The sequence below is a fragment of the Oncorhynchus clarkii genome, chromosome 30 (assembly GCF_045791955.1).
Source record: "Oncorhynchus clarkii lewisi isolate Uvic-CL-2024 chromosome 30, UVic_Ocla_1.0, whole genome shotgun sequence".
Classification (NCBI taxonomy): domain Eukaryota; kingdom Metazoa; phylum Chordata; class Actinopteri; order Salmoniformes; family Salmonidae; genus Oncorhynchus; species Oncorhynchus clarkii.
This window is the reverse complement of record NC_092176.1, coordinates 33196010-33216673: the sequence shown is the minus strand read 5'-3', so window position 1 is coordinate 33216673 and position 20664 is coordinate 33196010. Positions and strand designations below refer to the sequence as shown.

The 20664-nt window shown below is 42.3% G+C and overlaps 1 protein-coding gene across 1 annotated transcript; it reads left to right on the top strand.

The window, feature by feature from the left end:
* The first annotated feature begins 65 nt into the window (after positions 1-65).
* LOC139389749 (regulator of G-protein signaling 7-binding protein A-like) lies at positions 66-7256 on the top strand. Its single transcript, XM_071136680.1, has 6 exons — positions 66-415; positions 1607-1773; positions 4506-4636; positions 4873-5014; positions 5103-5173; positions 5299-7256. Exons 1-6 carry the CDS (start codon positions 266-268, stop codon positions 5388-5390), a joined length of 753 nt encoding a protein of 250 aa, XP_070992781.1. The 5' UTR covers positions 66-265; the 3' UTR covers positions 5391-7256.
* Positions 7257-20664: the final 13408 nt, after the last annotated feature.

Below are 20664 nucleotides of genomic sequence, written 5' to 3'. Positions count from 1 at the left end.
TCTTCTTAGACGGTAGAGAGAGAGAGAGAGAGAGAGAGAGAGAGAGAGAGAGAGAGAGAGAGAGAGAGAGAGAGAGAGAGAGCAGCAACACACCACAGATTAACTATATATCCTATCCGTTTTAGGATATATCCTACTGGAGAGGTTTCGACACCACAAACGATAGAAAGAACAGGATATCGGCCAATAGGTGGTGGTGGAGTTTAGGGGGACGTAGATTAACAACGTTCTGTATTAGAGCTGTTTTATTAGTGGATGTGTATGCATGAGTTCTGCACCGAATGGGCGCAAGAACCGCCCCAGATCCGCCGGGAACATCTTCCAGATCGGCAAGGCTCCCTACCGAGACCCGGAGAGGAGGGAGAGCACGGAGAGCACCCGCAAAGCCCAGCGCGCCGTGGCGGACTGCAGAATGGTGGGTATGGAACTTGTGACATGTAGCCCACAGTGCGTATTTCCTCTGCAGGAAATGATGCAGCTAGTCGTGTATTCATTCACCCTTTCTTTCTTTCTTTCTTTCTTTAACTAATTTCATCAATTTGCACTGATGTTGGCTGTTTAAACGGTAACAAACTGAACCCCCCCCCTCCACCTTTCTATGTATTGTGTCGGGGAAATTATATACATTTGGGTTGCTGTTGTTGCAGAGACGACAATTTGACCTGCTCATGTTTTTATACCCCTTCTTTGTCACTGATTGCGATAGTGCGATTTGCATTTTGGAGCATCAAGTGATGAAAGCCTGGCTGACGGTGATTTGGTGTGATCTCCAGTATCGCCCACATTACAAAGTTGTCTAACGGGCTCTGTTTGATGGACGAAGACGGCCACTGATTTGACAGGTGCTGGCAGAAACGTCCATAATACATTCTCTTCCCTCACATACATCAGTAAACGTCACTAAGTCTCATCACGGGAAGAACAGCAGAACGTGTCTGAGTCTCGAGCGTTGTCCCATCCTAAGGATCCTATGCTCTAATTCGATGCACATAGCCGAATTTATCATACGGGGTTGTCGTCTATGACTAATTGATTCGTTTTAAAATAGACATTCTAGGTGTCATTTCATATCCTATGCATATCGTAATGTTTTTAGGTATCAATATTGATTAGCCTATATTTTGTATCTTGGAGGTTAGAATAGCCTAATACCCCTGTCAAGGGATCAATGTTTTTTTGGAAATGGCAGTCAATTTATTCAAGCTCTAGTATAGAGAAACGATCGACTGAAATATGGTTGATGTCCATAAGCAGGATGGTGCTGAATGGCTAGGGTAGCCTAGTTTTTGAACTTGCAGTGCCGAAATATTAATTGTGGCACCAATGAAAAAAACTAAAGCTGCTAAATTGACAGTCTACTTGTGAATATAAGATGACAATATATCTGATAACCTACGTTGTTCTGGCAACTGCTGTCACAAGGTGGCCTATATTGCAAATGTGTCTGCTTGTGAAATTCTAACAATTCCCCATCAGAAAGGCACATATGTTTGCAATTAGCCCGCATTAGTTAACCTATATGGAAGAACATTGCAAGGTCTCGCTGGGGCTCGCGACAGAGGAAATTCTAGGTCCTGATCATTTTGGTTTCCTTTTTATTTCTCAGATTGTGCAGGAGTTTAACACGCTTGTGGCGCTGTATCGTGAGCTGGTCATCTCCATTGGCGAGATCTCTGTCGACTGCCCGTCGTTACGGGCCGAGATGCACAAGACCCGAACTAAAGGCTGTGAGATGGCGAGAGCCGCAAACCAGAGCCTGTCAGTCATTTCAGGGTAAGTAGCGGTCGCTGTCCTTGGTGCTGAAAGACAGCGTTGGGGCAATTTCACAGACATGGGCCACAGGCTTCTATAAAGACCTCCTTTTGGAAATGTAACTTAGGTTTCAGTCTAGAGTGGCTTGTTTGAGCATTGAAATCTTGGTCTGCACAGGGTTGTAATTTGCATGTCTTTTTCTGTCTTCTTATGAAGGATGAAGGATAATAACAGAGAAACCTAGAGTAATAGGCTACAGAGAGAGAGAGAGAGAGAGAGAGAGAGAGAGAGAGAGAGAGGGAGAGAGAGAGGAGAGAGAGAGAGAGAGAGAGAGAGAGAGAGAGAGAGAGAGGGAGAGAGAGAGAGAGAGAGGGAGAGAGAGAGAGAGAGACTGGTGAGAGCATTTGAGATCATGCACTTCTACAGTTTAGTGGGCTATCCTAGTCTCTGAGTGTGATACTGACCTGCTATACTTAAACCTGCTGCTTGGGAGTTGGACATTTGGCTACAGTATTGCAGAAGAGTTCCACTGAGCTTGGAGTTGATTCAGACAGTAATGGAGTTGGTCTGTGGATTTTGGGGCAGTGCCAGACCAAGGACATTTTTGAGAGAAAGCAGTATTACCTCTTTGGAGGATTTAGCTTTAATTTTACTTGGTAAACCTGCTGCTAACAACATGACTTGTTAACATTACAGATTATTGACCAGCTTTTCAGATCTTTTCAGTACCCGTTATATAGTTCCTACTTCTCTTATACATAGATCTCTGTGGAAGGTTTCTAGTCTTCCTACAGGTGTAAGATCTTAATTTGATTTTGATCACTCTATCGCAGGGGAAGTAAGACAAAGTGATCAAATAAACTTGTAGTGTATTTGAGGTTTAAGGCTTCTGAAGTTTGTAATTTCCACTTTTAAATTTCAGACTTGATTTTCCCATACGGAAAATGTACTGAATGAACCCCTACATTTTGTTTCATTAATTATAATCCACATAATAACTCACATTTACTTTTGCTGCAGGATTGTATTCCTGCTACAGCAAACTGGCTCAATTTATATGTTAACGCGCATGAACTAGCTCTAAATAAAGCATTGCCTCTTCAGGTCCCCATCATTTTGTTACCATATGATAATATTGTGTGGTTAAATGTGGATGTTTGTACTCGCCCTTGCTATAACCTATCCATTTAATAATGAATCCTCTTGCAGTGTATTTTAAGAGATCTCAGAATGTGTATCTTTCATTGCGTGTCACACGCATGACAGGGCATGTGCATCTTGGCTGGGGTAGTGAGCCACACCTGTGACAGCCTGGGCCCCTCTCAGAGCTCAGAGACACATGGAGACACACTCAGAGACACTCTGATAAGATGGCTGTGTTAGCATGAATCATACAGCATGACTGGACCCCTCCCCATAAAACTTTACCTTTTTATAACCCCCCCCCCCCCCCCCCCAAACTAAAACCCTAGTCTCACCATTGCCTGTCTGTTTGTCTGTCTGTCTGAGTGATGCCGGACCTCTCCAATATGCCAGAGGAAATCCGATAAGCAGAAGGATGGTATTGATGACAGCAGTACTTTAGCCAGCTAGCAGCACTCTGACAGGAAACACAAAGCTGATTGAGAGAGCAAATGTGCTTTTTGTGAGAAATGTAAGAAGCATTAAATGCATGAAAAATCCAATTAACACACAAAAACATTATCTCGGCAGTTACAGATTAGTCTGGGTACCAGTTTTTTTGCGCCATCATGCTACTCCTTGCCACTCCTTTTCGTGCTGAGTGGCAAGGAGTGGCATGATGGCACAAACAGATCTGGGACCATGCTAGTTACAGAGAGGAGTAGAAGGCTTTTGGAACAAAAAGTCAGCTTGATTGGAGAAGTCTCATGTGAAAAAGACTTAAAGGTCCAATGCAGCTTTTTTTTAATCTCAATATCAAATCAATTCAGTTCGTTACCGTAATCGTTTTCCATTAAAATGGTCAAAAATAAACCAAAATAGCTTTTTAGCCAAAAAATCTTTCTGAACCAAGAGTTTTGCTAGGACTGTCTGGGAGTGGTCTAAGTGGGGTGAGGAAGGATACCAAAGTAGGGGAGGGGTCTATGGGGAGAGATTATTGACAAAGAGGTTTGGAACTCTTTTGGTTGTTGGTCTATTACAATTTATACTGCCTGGAGATGTTACCAAAACTTCACCCATGCAACACCTGCTGATTATAATGTCCTGAGTAGATTGTATTTTAAACCAGAAACTATCAATGAAATAACACTGATCAACATTTTCCACACTTTTACAATGTTAGTTTCATCAGCTGTTGTACAATATGAAACAAAACACAGGAAAAACATAATTTCGACTGTGATGGGCCTTAGAAGCCTAAAAAGCAAGAAAAATAACTACGTCCCCACATTTCCCAAGCTTAATCCAAGCAATTTTGAATCTTCATGTACAAAATGGACTGATGTTATGTGTGAATGGGTGGAAATACTCTCTCTGTTCCCTCAGGTCTGTCGTTTTGGCTGAACCTTAGGAACTCAACATGGCTTCCCAGACGTTGTTGTTGTTGAACTGTCACCTTATTTAAATTGAAAAAATGTCATATAGTTTTTAATTGTGTAGGACTTTTATGTAATCCTTGTGGTAAAGGAACATTGTAGATGTAAAGCAAAGTTTTGTGCAAGCAGACAGAGTATTATGCCATATCATGGGTAATCTCGATGTTGACTGGCATTTTTGTGTTGCCCTCACAGGCCTGAGGACGGAGAGATTCACCCAGAGATCTGCAGGCTCTTCATCCAGCTGCAGTGCTGTCTGGAGATGTACATCACAGAGATGCTCAAGTCTGTCTGTCTGCTGGGATCCCTGCAGCTCCACAGGAAAGGTAGGGAATGCCTGACATAAAATGACATAGCAGCGTTATAACCTGAAATCACTATTATAGCCAGAGACATGAAGCCTAACGGGATCAAAAACAATCCTAACTGAGCTATTTTGAGCTGCAATTCACTGTTTATTGTGTAAAACATGTAATGACTATTACACTACTATTATTAATAGTGTGTGTGTGTGTGTGTGTGTGTGTGTGTGTGTGTGTGTGTGTGTGTGTGTGTGTTCCAGGGAAGGATTGCTGTGGGCCTCCCAGGATTGACGGTAAGGTGGATGAGAGCTCAGACATCCCCATTCTAGAAGACACCTCCTCCCCCATGGACTGTCATCAGCTCTGCTGTCTGGTCACCACAGACATAGACAATACTGAGAGGTGGGCCCACTGTGTGTGTGTGTTATTATTATAATTCTGTGTGCATTAGCAAAACACACATGAACACAACGTAAATATGATTTCATAGGGACATGAGAGAGATGAAGAACCTTCTCAGTAAACTCAGGGAGGCGATGCCTTTACCACTGAAGAACCAAGGTAGGGCCTCCACAGGGGCGCTCACATGGTTTCTATGCTTGGATCTTATGCGAGTTAGATACACAGTTAAAATTACTTTGAGATTAGTTTGGACATGTAATGGGCTTATCTCTGTTTGTACCCAGATGACAGCAGCTTGCTGAACCTAACTCCCTACCCACTGGTCCGACAGAGGAAGAGACGGTTCTTTGGGCTCTGTTGCCTGGTAACCAGCTAAGGGGCCTGCCCTCCTGGGTTGAAGGCAGGAACGGTAATGCTTAAGTTGAAGTGTTGTTCATGGCACATCCATAAAAGTGTCCTATGCACATCATAATTCAAGTGTCAAAAGACAAGTTATAAAAGCTTTGTCAACTGGAATGACATACAGTATTTGCATGTCACGACCAATATATTTATTTGCATTATGACATGGTGTCATAAGATATTGACAGTTATCATAACAGTGCCCCATAAAGGAAAGAGCATAGAATTAAATATTTTGTCATGTGTCATGGGCAACACTGCACGTAAAGTGCTACTGCTGCAACAAAGACACCATTAACCACAATCCTTCACCACTTGTGTCTCCCACCACTATATTACTGCCATTTCCAATATCCAATACAGTTCTCTCTTTGTTGAAAAGGCTACCCCATTTTATAATTTTATTTTGTAATACAAAGATAAATTGTAATTGCAATGTAATGAAACCAATAGTCAAAACATAGATTTTAAATGTTTTGCAACTGCTTTTCTTTTCATTTGGTACAGAAGTCCAACCTTTTTGTTTGGTACTGAAGTCCAACCTTTTTGTTTGGTACAGAAGTCCAACCTTTTCGTTTGGTACAGAAGTCCAACCTTTTCGTTTGGTACAAAAGTCCAACCTTTTCGTTTGTCAAAGGTTTTCGGGAGAGAGAGACCATTTGAAACAATGTCAACATTTAGTTTCTTCCATAAAGCTGAATTGATGAATTAATGAATTGTGTGTAGGACACAATTTGATCCTTAAGTTTGTTTCAAAAACAATGTTAGCAAGTACGACACTTGCCATGTGTTGCAATACTTTTCCAATATGACCGGTCATTGAAGTTAGACACTTGCAGTAAACAGGTATGCTATTTTAGGGCTCCATTCAATCTGTATCCCTGAAGCGTTAAAGAAGCACAATCTAAATGTAAAGGTAATTTCCGATTGAGTTGACATACGCAGCGTTTACTGTGAATGCAGTCTTCGCTAACATTGCCTTTGACTTTTCAATCACGCTTTAAAGCTGAACTTCCGCGATACGCATTGAATAAAGCCCTTCATTTGATCACTCTGTTGTCACAGATAATTTTCCTGCTCTGCAGGAAATGAAAACTTGTAGTGTATTTAAAGTATTCTAAAGTTTGTAATTTCCAGTTTAAAATGTCAGACTTGACTTACCCTAATGTAAAATGTATCAACCCCTACAAAAAAATGTCCATTCATTATAATCCACATAATAATTCACATGACCTGTTGCTGCAGGATTATTTTCCCGCTGTGAAAAACTAGTCAAATTAAGATAGCAGATCTGTATATGTACACTACTAGATAAAAGGCATAGAGCTGTTTTTCCAGAGCAGAGAAAGTCTGTGCACTACGTCTGTTGTGTGTTTCGTTCTCTGTTTTCCATTTCTAGCTGACCCTGTACTTCCTGTACTGACCTTGATTTAGTCTTCCATGAACCAAACACCTGTACCTGACTTTTACTTTCCATCTTCAAGGAGGAATATACTATACAATACTAACACAAATATAAACTTCTTTGCACATACAATATCTATCTATAAATGAAGACATTAGACATACTCTATGTATGTATATACACATACTCTCCAATCGATGAGCTCTGGAAAATCTTCGAAGTTGAGATAGATTGGTGAAGTCTTGGTTGGCATAAGCAGGTGACGTCTCCCTTTGTAAGGCACAGTCTGTGCGGGTAGTGGGGACTCAGCATGGGTCTTGCTTATTAGTAATAGTGATATATGTGTAGGGCATGGAGAAGGTACAGTACTGTAGTCAAAGCTGAAATAAAAAGCTGTATGTCATTTTACATTGTTAATAAACTTTTTTATTTAAACCGACTGATGTGTTTTTTTTTTGTCTCTGTCTTAATTATCTATAGGCCCTACTCAGACTTGAGATAATTGGACTTAACATGGATTTAAGTAATACAAATTTCCTAAATCTGAATCGGCCCTAGACAAATATTTTTTTTGTAGACAGAATTCTACAAATTAGTAGTATAGTAGTTTTCTTAAATTATACTACAATGATCAACTGGCTCAAATCAATTGATAGGAATGCTTAATTTCTATAAGTTTTCATACACAATTGAGCCAATTTTCAGTCTAGTTCCATGTCTCAATGAGATTATTAACATTGTGATATTGTTTCCCTGTTGCCTAGAGCATTGTCCCATGATGCACCAATTCCCCCAAACGGTCCCAAAGCCCAAGTTCCTGTGAGTTAGTGTTCTATCCACTGGGTGGAGACAGACTCATACAGCTAAGTATCAGCAAGCTCATTCTCATCCATATTCAAAGGCTCAGTTTAGATTTAGCCAACAGATGTGAAGATGCAATGCAATGTTATGTTAACATCTATAGATGATCCATTTGAATAACAATTCAATGGATGTTATGAGAAAGAGTGCAAGTGGAGAGATGATGCAACCCACACACACGCATAGACACGCGCGCGCATCCACACACACACAAACACACACACGCATCCACACACACACGCATCCACACACACACACGCATGCACATACACACGCACATATCCATACACACACGCATACACACATGCACGCATCCACACACACACACACACACACACACACACACACACACACACACACACACACACACACACACACACACACACACACACACACACACACACACACACACATCCAGACACACACAAGCACGCATCCACACACACACACACACGCATCCACACACACACACACACACACACGCAACCACACACACAGAAATGTACACAGACACGCACATGTCCACACACACAGTCATACACACACGCACACATGTCCAGACACACACACGCATCCATACACACACACACATGTATGCACACACACACGCATCCATACACAGGCATCCACACACACACACACACACACGTATCCACACACACACGCATGCACACACGCACGCACACATCCACACACACGCATCCACACACACACACACGTATCCACACACACACACGCATACACACACACACACGCATGCACACACACACGCGCACACACGCACGTATCCACACACACACGCATCCTTACACACGCATCCACACACACGCATCCACACACGCACACATCCACACATACACGCACGCACCCACACACGCACACATACGCAAAATTCTGAGTGAGAGAAAGTGCTGCCCGAGGTCATCACAGCCAAGCCCCCTGAGAAGGACCATCTGGCTTGGTGAATTACAGGACAAAAATACACTGTATTTGGAGAAAAAACATGGAACATCCAGTTCAAATGATACACTGGCAAACCTATTGGGAATACCCTAGTTTAGCTACTACATCAATTAAAAGACTATTGTCATCTATTATTATGCATTTACAAACCTGCACCCAATGACTTCAGTATTAATAACTTTTGTATCCAATCCTTTAGTATGCAGTTCCTTCATTTTGCCATGCCAGTCTTGCAGTATAGAGCCATTTTATGTTTACAAGAAAACATCATGTTCACATTGCATTGTAATAAATCCTGCGATGACATCTGTAATGGGTGCGTGTTGGTGGCAGGGAAGTCAGGCGCAGGAGAATCAAACTTGGTATAAACGGAGTTGTTTAATCAGTGCTTCACAAAACTACAAAGCCAAAATACAAAATAATAAAAAGTGGGTACAAAACCCGTCGCGCACCAACACATAATACACAAACATACAATCAAACATGACATGAGGGGAAACAGAGGGTTAAATACACAACATGTAATTGATGGGATTGGAACCAGGTGTGAAGGAAGACAAGACAAAACCAATGGAAAATGAAAAATGGATCAGTGATAGCTAGAAGGTCGGTGACGTCGACCGCCGAACATCGCCCGAACAAGGAGAGGGACCGACTTCGGTGGAAGTCGTGACAACATCTGCAATGTTGTGGACGATAACCATCTGATTACATTTATGCTAATTTACATGAGCTGCATCTGAAGTCAGAAGGGATTGTATTTATTTCGATGTTAACAAACCACTTTCTGATTCAAATCAAATCAATTTATGTGAAGGTATTCACCCCCTTGGCATTTTCCCTATTTTGTTGCCTTACAACCTGGAATTAAAATAGATTTTGGTGTACAGGAATCTTTAAGTCATACCACAGATTCTCAATTAGATTGAGGTCTGGGTTTTGATTAGGCCATTCCAAGACATTAAAATGTTTCCCCTTAAACCACTTCAGTGTTGCTTTAGCAGTATGCTTAGGGTCATTGTCCTGCTGGAAGGCGAACCTCCGTCCCAGTCTCAAATCTCTGGAAGACTGAAACAGGTTTCCCTCAAGAATTTCCCTGTTTTTAGCTCCATCATTCCTTCAATTCTGACCAGTTTCTCAGTCCCTGCTGATGTAAAACATATCCACAGCATGATGCTTCCACCATGCTTCACTGTGGGGATTTATTCTCGGGGTGATGAGAGGAGTTGGGTTTGTGCCAGACATTGCGTTTTCCTTGATGGTCCTAAATCTCAATTTTAGTCTCATCTGACCAGGCTACCTTCTTCCATATGTTTGGGGAGTCTCCTACATGCTTTTTGGCAAACACCAAACATGTTTGCTTATTTTTCTCTTGAAGCATTGGCTTTTTTCTTGCCACTCTTCTGTAAAGCCTAGCTGTGTGGAGTGTATGGCTGAAAGTGGTCCTATGGACAGACTCCAATCTCTGCTGTGGAGCTTTGCAGCTCCTTCAGGGTTATCTTTGGTCTCTTTGTTGCCTCTCTGATTAAAGCCCTCCTTGCCTGGTCCTTGAGTTTTGGTGGGCGGCCCTCTCTTGGCAGGTTTGTTGTGGTGCCATATTCTTTCCATTTATTAATAATGGATTTAATGGTGCTCTGTGGGATGTTCAACGTTTTGGATATTTTCTATAACCCACCCCTGATCTGTACTTCCCCACAACGTTGTCGCTGACCTGTTAGGAGAGGTCTTCATAGTGCCGTTTGCTTGGTGGTGCCCCTCGCTTAGTGGTGTTGCAGACTCTGGGGCCTTTCACAACAGGTGTATATATACTGAGTGTATATATCATATATATATAACAGTTGTATATATCATGTGACAGATCATGTGACACTTGACTTTATTTAACTCATTATGTTACTTCTGAAGGTAATTGGTTGCACCAGATCTTATTTAGGGGCTTCATAGAAAAGGGGGTGAATACATATGCACACACCACTTTTACGGGGGGGGGGGGGGGGGGGGGTGTATAAGTTTTAGAGACAAGTAATTTTTAAAATTTCACTTTTTTGTGTATGTCCATTACATGACATCCAAATAAAAATCCATTTAAATTACAGGTTGTAATGCAACAAAATAGGAAAAACAACTAGGGGGATGAATACTTTAGCAAGGCACTGTAGGTAGGGCTGAAGTGACTGTGCATAGATAACAAACATCGAGTAACAGCATTGTAAAGAAAAAAGGGGGAGGTCAATGCCAATAGTCCAGGTGGTCATTTGATTAGTTGTTCAGCATTCTTATGGCCTGGCAGTTGAAGCTGTTAAGAAGCCTTTTGGACCTAGACTTAGTGCTCCGGTACCACTTGCGTGAGTTAGCAGAGAGAACAGTCTATGACTTGAATCGCTGGAGTCTTTGATACTTTTTTGGACCTTCCTCTGACACTGCCTAGTATAGAGGTCCTGCATGGCAGGAAGCTTGGTCCCAGTGATGTACTGGGCCATACGCACTACCCTCTGTAGCGCCTTATGATCTGATTCCAGGCAGTTGCCATACCAGGTAGTATTACAATCAGTCAGGATGCTCTCAGTGGTGCAGCTTCAGAACCTTTTGAGGATCTGGGGACTTTTCCTGAAGGAGAATAGGTGTTGTCATGCCGTCTTCACAATTGTCTTGGTGTGTTTGGACCATGATAGTTTGTTAGTGATGTGGACACCAAGGAAGCTTGAAGCTCTCGACCCGCTCCACTACAGCCCCGTCAGTGTGAATGGGGGCGTGTTTATCCCTCCTTTTCCTATTGTTCATGATCAGCTCTGTCTTGCTCGCTTTATAGGGAGAGGTTGTTATCCTGGCACCACACTTCCAGGTCTCTGATATGCTGTCTCATTGTTGTCGGTGATCAGGCCTACCACTGTTGTGCCATCAGCAAACTTAATGACAGTGTTGGAGTCATGTTTGGCCACGCAGTCGTTGGTGAACAGGGAGTACAGGAGGAGACTAAGCATGCACCCCTGAGGGGCCACCGTGTTGAGGATCAGCGTGGCAAATGTGTTGTTGCCTACCCTTACCACGTGGGGGCAGCCAGTCAGTAAGTCAGGGATCCAGTTGCAGAGGGAGTTGTTAAGTCCAAGGGTCCTTAGCTAAGTAACTGTGCACATAACTTTTCATGATTTAAAAGTAATTACCGATTGAGCCGACATATGCAGCGTTTACCATGAATGCAGTCTCTGTGAAAGCAGAAACATTGCTTTTAAAAGTCAATCCCGCTATAACGCTGATCTCCTGAGCTATAGTTGAATTGAGCCCTTTATCTCTTTGAAAATAACATGATAGTTGGATAGTTGTGGACAGGCTATGTGCACAATGCACACTGCCCACAAAATGAGATGGGAACTGAGCTGCACTTCCTAACCTCCTGCCCACTGCATGACCATATTAGAGACACATATTTCCCTCAGATTACACAGATCCACAAAGAATTCGAAAACAAACCCAATTTTGATAAACTCCCATATCTACTGGGTGAAATTCCACAGTGTGCCATCACAGCAACAATATTTGTGACCTGTTGCCACAAGAAAAGGGCAACCAGTGAAGAACCAACCACAAATACAAATGTAAATACAACCCATATTTATGCTTATTTATTTTCTATTGTGTACTTTAACCATTTGTACATTGTTGCAACACTGTATATATACATAATATGACATTTGTAATGTCTTTATTGTTTTGAAACTTCTGTATGTGTAATGTTTACTGTTCATTTTTATTGTTTATTTCACTTTTGTATATTATCTACCTCACTTGCTTTGGCAATGTCAACACATGTTTCCCATGCCAATAAAGCCCCTTGAATTGAATTGGATTTAATTGAATAGTTGAATTACTGAGTGTGACGACCCTCCCACTCTGTCTGCCGTATTCTCTCTTTGTTCTTGTTTCCTTATTAGGATGCCGGTGGGCGGAGTTGGGAGGGTCGTCAGCTACATGGGAAACACCTGGGCCCAGTGTGTCCCAGGATAAATACACCACTTCCCCATTCATGGAGGAGACTTGCCCCATGCTGACACCTTTAAAGGTTTTGTTGTGTCTTGGTGGTTTTTGGTTGTTTTCTTTGGCACCTTTCAACACCCTGCATTATCACATTCAAAACACTCACACTACTGATTACACACACCATTGTATATTGTACTTAGTTTACTTTATTTAAGAAATATATATTTTGTTATTCCTTATCTCCACGTTGTCTCCCTTTTGTTACGGCTTTTGAGCCGGTTCGTGACAAAAAAATAATCCCAAGCGTGTGTTTGGCTGCAGTCAATCTCTGATACATCTGTCTGAGTGCTTCTGAATGTAAAGAAGAGTTGTTATGTAACTGGTAACGGAGGTTTGAGTGTCATGGGTGTGTGTTCTGCAGCTTGTGTACACACACACACACACACACACACACACACATACACACACACACACACACACACACACACACACACACAAACAGGTCTGCCTTTCACAGAGCTAACAGGCAGCTAGCCAAGAGGAGGAATGGAGCGTCAATCACAGTAATATTCTTGGCTGACTGAAAGGAGTTTGGTTAATTTGGAAAGGAAAGACATGAACAGAACAACCTCTACTGAATCAACAGCATGTAGAAATGTGTGGACAGAATGTGTTTCTATTCTCTGAGAAGGTTGTTTTTGTAAATTATATTTCTGCCTGCAGTGACTTGTCAATCCTTTGCATGGTGCCTGCAAACCATTCAGGCATTGTACAGTGCATTCGGAAAGTTTTCAGACCTTTTTCCACATTTTGTTACGTTACAGCCTTATTCTAAAATTGATTAAATCCTCTCTGGGATACTTGTGGGATGCTAGCGTCCCACCTGGCCAAAAGCCAGTGAAAATGCAGAGCGCCAAATTCAAATAAATTACTATAAAATCTAACTTTCATGAAATCACACATGCAAGATACCAAATTAAAGCTACACTTGTTGTGAATATAGCCAACAAGTCAGATAAAAAAAAAAGGCTTTTCGGCGAAAACAAACGATGCTATTATCTTAGCATATTTCAACCCTGCAGGCGCGACACAAAACGCAGAAATATAATTCATGCCTTAACTTTGACAAGCTTCTTTTGTTGGCACTCCAATATGTCCCATAAACATCACAAATGGTCCTTTTGTTCAATTAATTCCATTGATATATATCCAAAATGTCAATTTATTTGGCGCGTTTGATCCAGAAAAACATTGGTTTACAAAATATCTCAAAAGTTACCTGTAAACTTTGCCAAAACATTTCAAACTACTTTTGTAATACAACAGTAGGTATTTTTTTAACGTAAATAATCAATACAATTGAAGATGGGATGATCTGTGTTCAATACAGGAGGAAAACAAACTGTAGCTAGCTTTCTGGTCACGCGCCTAACAGTACACTTGAAGTGACCTTCGTTTTGAACAGGGCTACTTCATTACACAAAGGAAAAACCTCAACCAATTTCTAAAGACTGTTGACTTCCAGTGGAAGCAATAGAAACTGCAAGAAGGTCCTTTTAAAATCTGGATTCCCAATGAAAACTCATTGAAAAGAGAGTGACCTCAAAAAAAAAGAATCTGAATGGTTTGGGTTTGTCCTTATATTCACAGACATGATTCAAACAGATTTAGAAACTTCAGAGTGTTTTCTATCCAGATATACTAATAACATGCTAATCTTATCTTCTGGGGATGTGTAGCAGGCAGTTGAATTTGGGCATGCATTTCATCCGGATGTGAAAATACTGCCCCCTGTCACCAAGAATCCCCTCATCAATCTACACACAATACCCCATAATGACAAAGCTTAAACAGGTTTATAGATATTTTGCAAAGGTTAAAATAAACGTCCGAAAAATATTTAGATAAGTATTCAGACCCTTTACTCAGTAGTTTGTTGAAGCACATTTGGCAGTGATTACAGTCTCAAGCTACAAGCTTAGCACACCTGTATGTGGGGAGTTTCTCCCATTCTTCTCTGCAGTTCGTCTCAAGATCTGTCAGGTTGGATTGGGAGCATCGCTGCAAAACTATTTTCAGGTCTCTTCAGAGATGTTCAATCGGGTTCACTGGCCACTATACCATAAAAAATAAATAAATAATACATTAAATGTATTTACATAGCCCTTCTTACATCAGCTGATATTTTTTATTTTTTTTTTTACCTTTATTTAACCAGGCAAGTCAGTTAAGAACAAATTCTTATTTTCAATGACGGCCTGGGAACAGTGGGTTAACTGCCTGTTCAGGGGCAGAACGACAGATTTGTACCTTGTCAGCTCGGGGGTTTGAACTCGCAACCTTCCGGTTACTAGTCCAACGCTCTAACCACTAGGCTACCCTGCCGCCCTCTCAAAGTGCTGTACAGAAACCCAGCCTAAAACCCCAAACAGCAAGCAATGCAGGTGTAGAAGCATGGTGGCTAGGAAAAACTCCCTAGAAAGGCCAAAACCTAGGAAGAAACCTAGAGAGGAACCAGGCTATGAGGGGTGGCCAGTCCTTTTCTGGCTGTGTGGAGATTATAACAGAACATGGCCAAGATGTTCAAATGTTCATAAATGACCAGCATGGTCAAATAATAATAATCACAGTAGTTGTCGAGGATGCAGCAAGTCAGCACCTCAGGAGTAAATGTCAGTTGGCTTTTCATAGCCGATCATTAAGAGTATCTCTACCACTCCTGCTGTCTCTAGAGAGTTGAAAACAACAGGTCTGGGACAGGTAGCACGTCCGGTGAACAGGTCAGGGTTCCATAGCTGCAGGCAGAACAGTTGAAACTGGAGCAGCAGCACGGCCAGGTGGACTGGGGACAGCAAGGAGTCATCATGCCAGGTAGTCCTGAGGCATGGTCCTAGGGCTCAGGTCTTCAGATAGAGAGAAAGAAAGAAAGAGAGAAAGAGAGAATTAGAGAGATACTTAAATTCACACAGGACACTGGATAAGACAGGAGAAGTACTCCAGATATAACAAACTGACCCTAGCCCCCCGACACAAACTACTGCAGCAAAAATACTGGAGGCTGAGACAGGAGGGGTCAGGAGACACTGTGGCCCCATCCGATGAAACAGGAAGGATATAACCCCACCCACTTTGCCAAAGCACAGCCCCCACACCGCTAGAGGGATATCTTCAACCACCAACTTACCATCCTGAGACAAGGCCGAGTATAGCCCACAAAGATCTCCTCCACGGCACAATCCAAGGGGGTGGTGACTCAACCCACTCAAGTGACGCACCCCTCCTAGGGACGGCATGAAAGAGCACCCGTAAGCCAGTGACTCAGCCCCTGTAATAGAGTTTGAGGCAGAGAATTCCAGTGGAGAGAGGGGAACTGGCCAGGCAGAGACAGCAAGGGCGGTTCGTTGCTCCAGAGCCTTTCCGTTCACCTTCACACTCCTAGACCAGACTACACTCAATCATATGACCCACTGAAGAGATGAGTCTTCAGTAAAGACTTAAAGGTTGAGACCGAGTCTGCGTCTCTCACATGGGTAGGCAGACCATTCCATAAAAATTGAGCTCTATAGGAGAAAGCCCTGCCTCCAGCTGTTTGCTTAGAAATTCTAGGGACAATTAGGAGGCCTGCTTCTTGTGACCGTGTACGTGTAGGTATGTACGGTAGGACCAAATCGGAAAGATAGGTAGGAGCAAGCCCCTGTAATGCTTTGTAGGTTTGCAGTAAAACATTGAAATCAGCCCTTGCCTTAACAGAAAGCCAATGTAGGGAGGCTAGCACTGGAGTAATATGATACATTTTTGGGGTTCTAGTCAGGATTCTAACAGCCGTATTTAGCACTAACTGAAGTTTATTTAGTGCTTTATCCGGGTAGCCGGAAAGTAGAGCATTGCAGTAGTCTAACCTAGAACTAACAAAAGCATGGATTAATTTTTCTGCATCATTTTTGGACAGAAAGTTTCAGATTTTTGCAATGTTACATAGATGGAAAGAAGCTGTCCTTGAAACAGTCTTGATATGTTCATCCAAAGAGAGATCAGGGTCCAGAGTAACGCTGAGGTCCTTCACAGTTTTATTTGAGACGACTGTACAACCATCAAGATTAATTGTCAGATTCAACAGAAGATCTCTTTGTTTCTTGAGACCTAGAACAAGCATCTCTGTTTAGTCCGAGTTTAAAAGTCGAAACTTTTGATGCTCCTTGGTTGGGGTCTGAGCAGATTATTTGTTGCGATAGCAAATGCAATAAAATGGTGGTCCGATAGTCCAGGATTATGAGGAAAAACATTAAGATCCACAACATTTATTCCATGGGACAAAACTAGATCCAGAGTATGACTGTGGCAGGGAGTAGATCCAGAGACATGTTGAACAAAACCCATTGAGTCGATGATGGCTCCGAAAGCCTTTTGGAGTGGGTCTGTAGACTTTTCCATGTGAATATTAAAGTCACCAAATATTAGAATATTATCTGCTATGACTACAAGGTCCGATAGGAATTCATGGAACTAAGTGAGGAACGCTGTATATGGCCCAGGAGGCCTGTAAACAGTAGCCATAAAAAAGTGATTAAGTAGGCTGCATAGATTTCATGACTAGAAGCTCAAAAGACAAAAACGTCAATTTCTTTGGTAAATTGAAATTTGCTATCGTAAATGTTAGCAACACCTCTGCCTTTGCGAGATGCATGGGGGATATGCATGGGGGATATGGTCACTAGTGTAACCAGGAGGTGAGGCCTCATTTAACACAGTAAATTCATCAGGCTTAAACCATGTTTCAGTCAAGCCAATCAAATCAAGATTATGATCAGTGATTAGTTCATTGACTATAACTGCCTTTGAAGTGAGGAATCTAACATTAAGTAGCCCTATTTTGAGATGTGAGGTATCACATCAATAATGGCAGGAATGGAGGAGGTCTTTATCCTAGTGAGATTGCTAATGCGAACACCGCCATGTTTAGTTTTGCTCAACCTAGGTCGAGGCACAGACACGGTCTCAATGGGGATAGCTGAGCCGACGACACTGACTGTGCTAGTGGCAGACTCCACTAAGCTGGCAGGCTGGCTAACAGCCTGCTGCCTGGCCTGCACCCTATTTCATTGTGGAGCTAAAGAAGTTAGAGCCCTGTCTATGTTGGTAGATAAGATGAGAGTACCCCTCCAGCTAGGATGGAGTCCGTCACTCCTCAGCAGGCCAGGCTTGGTCCTGTTTGTGGGTGAGTCCCAGAAAGAGGGCCAATTATCTACAAAGTCTATCTTTTGGGAGGAGCAGAAAACAGTTTTCAACCAGCGATTGAGTTGTGAGACTTTGCTGTAGAGCTCATCACTCCCCCTAACTGGGAGGGGGCCAGAGACAATTACTCGATGCCGACACATCTTTCTAGCTGATTTACATGCTGAAGCTATGTTGTGCTTGGTGACCTCTGACTGTTTCATCCTAACATCGTTGGTGCCGACGTGGATAACAATATCTCTATACTCTCTAAACTCGCCAGTTTTAGTCAGCACCATCTTCAGATTAGCCTTAAAGGCCTGATTGGTGGAGTGCTGCAGACATGGTTGTCCTTCTAGAAGGTTCTTCCATCTCCACAGAGGAACTCTGGAGCTCTGTCAGAGTGACCATTGGGTTCTTGGTCACCTCCCTGACCAAGGCCGTTTTCCTCTGTTTACTCAGTTTGGCCGGGCAGCCAGCTCTAGGAAGAGTTTTGGTGGTTCCAAACTTCTTCCATTTAAGAATGATGGAGGCCACTGTGTTCTTGGGGGACCTTCAATGCTGCAGACATTTTTTGGTACCCTTCCCCAGATCTCGACATAATCCTGTCTCGGAGCTCTACGGACAATTCCTTTGACCTCATGACTTGGTTTTTGCTCTGCCATGCACTGTCAACTGTGGGACCTTATATAGACAGATGTTTGCCTTTCGAAATCATGTCCAATCAATTGAATTTACCACAGGTAGTCTCCAATCAAGTTGTAGAAACATCTCAAGGATTACCAATGGAAACAGGAAACAGTCTCATATTAATGGGTCTGAATACTTGTGTAAATAAGGTATTTCTGTTTTTATTTTTAATACATTTGCAAAAATGTAGTTGCTTAGTTATTATGGGTTATTGTTTGTAGCTTGATGAGGGAAAAAAAATGTTTAAGCATTTTTAGAATAAGGCTGTAATGTAACAAAATGTGAAAAAGTCAATGGGTCTGAATGCTCCGTATGTAACTCTAAATTGGATGAGGTAATTTTATACAAGGGTAAGTAGAATTAGGGTTCTATTCAATCCGTATCACGGAAATCCAGCGTTACAGCGTGAATTAAATTTAAAGGCAATGTTCCCGCGTCAGCAGAGATTGCATTTACGGCAGACACTACCGATGTCGGTTCAATAGGAAACTACCATTTAATTTCTATCACGCAATCAGTAACGTTTCATCAATAGACTGAATAGAGCCCTTAGTTCTTATGCTACTGTTGTGACTTTTTTTTGTTTATTGTAACAAAAATATGTATTATCAAATCCAAACTAATGGATGATTTATATTGCTTTAATGTCTTTGAAGCAGTGCGTTTGAAGAGTCATGTAAAATTAACAGAGACAAAATTAGTAAAGGAGGGTATTTTCTGTTATTATCACAGATGCTGATTCAGAGGAGAGGAGACCAATCTCTTGTGTCCTTAGGCGCCACAGGGCAGGATGCTGCCAATGGACACCTCCTCCCATTTACATCTCCTCAGTTCTGCCTCACACTCGCTCAGCATCTGGGTAGCACTGTCAGCCTCAGCCCCCAGACGGATACACAGACTCAACTCTGTCCTCAAAGCGACACCTGTTTGTTAGTCCTGTTAGAAGGAGACAAGGAAAATAGGACAAGGAAAATGTCCTTGAGATCTGGTGCAGTTTCAAAATCAAATCAAATCAAATCAAATTTTATTTGTCACATACACATGGTTAGCAGATGTTAATGCGAGTGTAGCGAAATGCTTGTGCTTCTAGTTCCGACAATGCAGTAATAACAAGTAATCTAACTAACAATTCCAAAACTACTGTCTTGTACACAGTGTAAGGGGATAAAGAATATGTACATAAGGATATATGAATGAGTGATGGTACAGAGCAGCATAGGCAAGATACAGTAGATGGTATCGGGTACAGTATGTACAAATGAGATGAGTATGTAAACAAAGTGGCATAGTATAGTATAAAGTGGCTAGTGATACATGTATTACATAAGGATACCGTCGATGATATAGAGTACAGTATATACGTATGCGTATGAGATGAATAATGTAGGGTAAGTAACATTTATATAAGGTAGCATTGTTTAAAGTGGCTAGTGATATATTTACATCATTTCCCATCAATTCCCATTATTAAAGTGGCTGGAGTTGAGTCAGTGTCAGTGTGTTGGCAGCAGCCACTCAGTGTTAGTGGTGGCTGTTTAACAGTCTGATGGCCTTGAGATAGAAGCTGTTTTTCAGTCTCTCGGTCCCAGCTTTGATGCACCTGTACTGACCTCGCCTTCTGGATGATAGCGGGGTGAACAGGCAGTGGCTCGGGTGGTTGATGTCCTTGATGATCTTTATGGCCTTCCTGTGACATCGGGTGGTGTAGGTGTCCTGGAGGGCAGGTAGTTTGCCCCCGGTGATGCGTTGTGCAGACCTCACTACCCTCTGGAGAGCCTTACGGTTGAGGGCGGTGCAGTTGCCATACCAGGCGGTGATACAGCCCGCCAGGATGCTCTCGATTGTGCATCTGTAGAAGTTTGTGAGTGCTTTTGGTGACAAGCCGAATTTCTTCAGCCTCCTGAGGTTGAAGAGGCGCTGCTGCGCCTTCTTCACGATGCTGTCTGTGTGAGTGGACCAATTCAGTTTGTCTGTGATGTGTATGCCGAGGAACTTAAAACTTGCTACCCTCTCCACTACTGTTCCATCGATGTGGATAGGGGGGTGTTCCCTCTGCTGTTTCCTGAAGTCCACAATCATCTCCTTAGTTTTGTTGACGTTGAGTGTGAGGTTGTTTTCCTGACACCACACTCCGAGGGCCCTC